This window comes from Chinchilla lanigera, unplaced genomic scaffold (genome assembly GCF_000276665.1).
Source record: "Chinchilla lanigera isolate Chin_1 unplaced genomic scaffold, ChiLan1.0 scaffold02003, whole genome shotgun sequence".
NCBI classification, from domain to species: Eukaryota; Metazoa; Chordata; class Mammalia; order Rodentia; family Chinchillidae; genus Chinchilla; species Chinchilla lanigera.
The window spans coordinates 1-1,490 of record NW_004957404.1 but is presented as its reverse complement, the minus strand read 5'-3'; the positions used below and the strand labels follow the sequence as shown (position 1 = coordinate 1,490).

At 58.1% G+C, this 1,490-nt stretch overlaps 1 protein-coding gene across 1 annotated transcript; it reads left to right on the top strand.

Annotated features, from left to right (window-relative positions):
- On the top strand, positions 1-1,472 carry LOC106147701 (2'-5'-oligoadenylate synthase 1-like; the record flags this gene model as incomplete). Its single annotated transcript, XM_013510252.1, is given in 2 exon segments — positions 1-129; positions 883-1,472. Coding segments are annotated over 2 exon segments (343 nt in total), but the record flags the coding sequence as incomplete, so codon positions are not given.
- Between the last annotated feature and the right edge of the window lie 18 nt (positions 1,473-1,490).

Genomic DNA, 1,490 nt, shown 5'->3' with positions numbered 1-1,490 from the left:
CCAGGGATTCAAGACCGTCTTGGAGTTAGTTACGGGCTACCAGCAGCTCTGCGTCTACTGGACGGAGTATTACGACTTTGAAAACCCCATTATTAGAGACTACCTGAATGGGCAGCTCCGGAAACGCAGGTACCCGCCCCACGGCCCAGCTCCACGCACAAGGGAACACCCCCTTCAACCCACCCCCGCTCTGCCGGTACAGCAGCAGCACCTGGAGTATGGGGAGGGCGCCCACACCCCACACTTACTGAGCATCTCCTACTGCCCGTCACTGCTCTGGCCGCTAGGGGGCAGGCGTCTGCTCATCCTTGGACACATGGGTAACTGAGGTTCTGAGCTCATCCTGAACCTGAACAGGAAATGGGCAGGAGTCTGTTCAAACAGGACAGAAAGTGAGTGAAATAGCTGGCACGGGAACAGCAGCAGCTATCGCGACAGCTCTTGCCAGGGAATGAAAAAACGCAGCAGCTGACATTACCATTCGTTTAAGCCACGAGCACGTTGTTAGCCTCTGTTTTGCTGCAGCCACTGTGCTGAGCATTTCACGAGTCTCCGTTGGTTCATGTTTGCACATCTGAGACAGGTGTATTTGATGTCCACCTCTCCCCATTTCACAGATGAGGACACTGAGGCTTCAAGAGGGCAATGACCTGCCCAAGGGCACACTGCTGACAAAGGGCAAGGGAGGGGCTGGGAGCCGGGTTCATGTTGAAGGCCCCTCTGCTCACGCCCTCTGCTCGCTATGGGGCAGAACTTAGGAATACACCTGGGTGCAGGACCCTGCTGGTGCCCCTGTCCTCACCTACCCCAGGCTGCTGCCAGCTCTCCCAGGACAGAGCCCGGCTCCTCACTGGCCCTCTCTGACGATTGGTTGCTCCTCAGGCCTGTGATTCTGGACCCAGCAGACCCTACGGGAAACTTGGGTGGTAAAGACCCAGAGCGCTGGAGGCGGCTGGCACAAGAGGCTGAAGCCTGGCTGAGATACCCCTGCTTCAAGTGCCAGGACGGGTCCTCTGTGAGCTCCTGGGATCTGCCAACACTGGACAAAACAGGAATGTGCAGGCCTTGGAAGGTGATTGAATCGTGGGGGCCTTAGGCGGACTTGCTGTTACGAGGTGGGGTCTGGTTACAGGCACGTCATGGGGGCGTGGCCTGGTAGGGTCCGCCTCCCTTCCCCGGCTCCTCCCTCTCCCGACCACGCCACAGGAGCAGCTTTTCTCCTCCGCAGGCTCTGGCACCGCACTTTTCTGCATTTGAGCCTGCCGGCCATGGACTAAGACCTCTGAAACCGTCAGCCACACTGACCTCCTCCTTTAAGGCATGAGTGTCGGATGTGGTGTCTGAATGTCAAAGAAAGTGCCTAAGACAGCTCTGAGACCCACGGTCCTCCCTCACACACACGGCTCCAGATGTCCCCGTGGAGCCGGAGACCACGCTTCCCTAAGACACGACCTCCTGCTCACAGTCACCCACAGTAGTAGGCTTGCAGG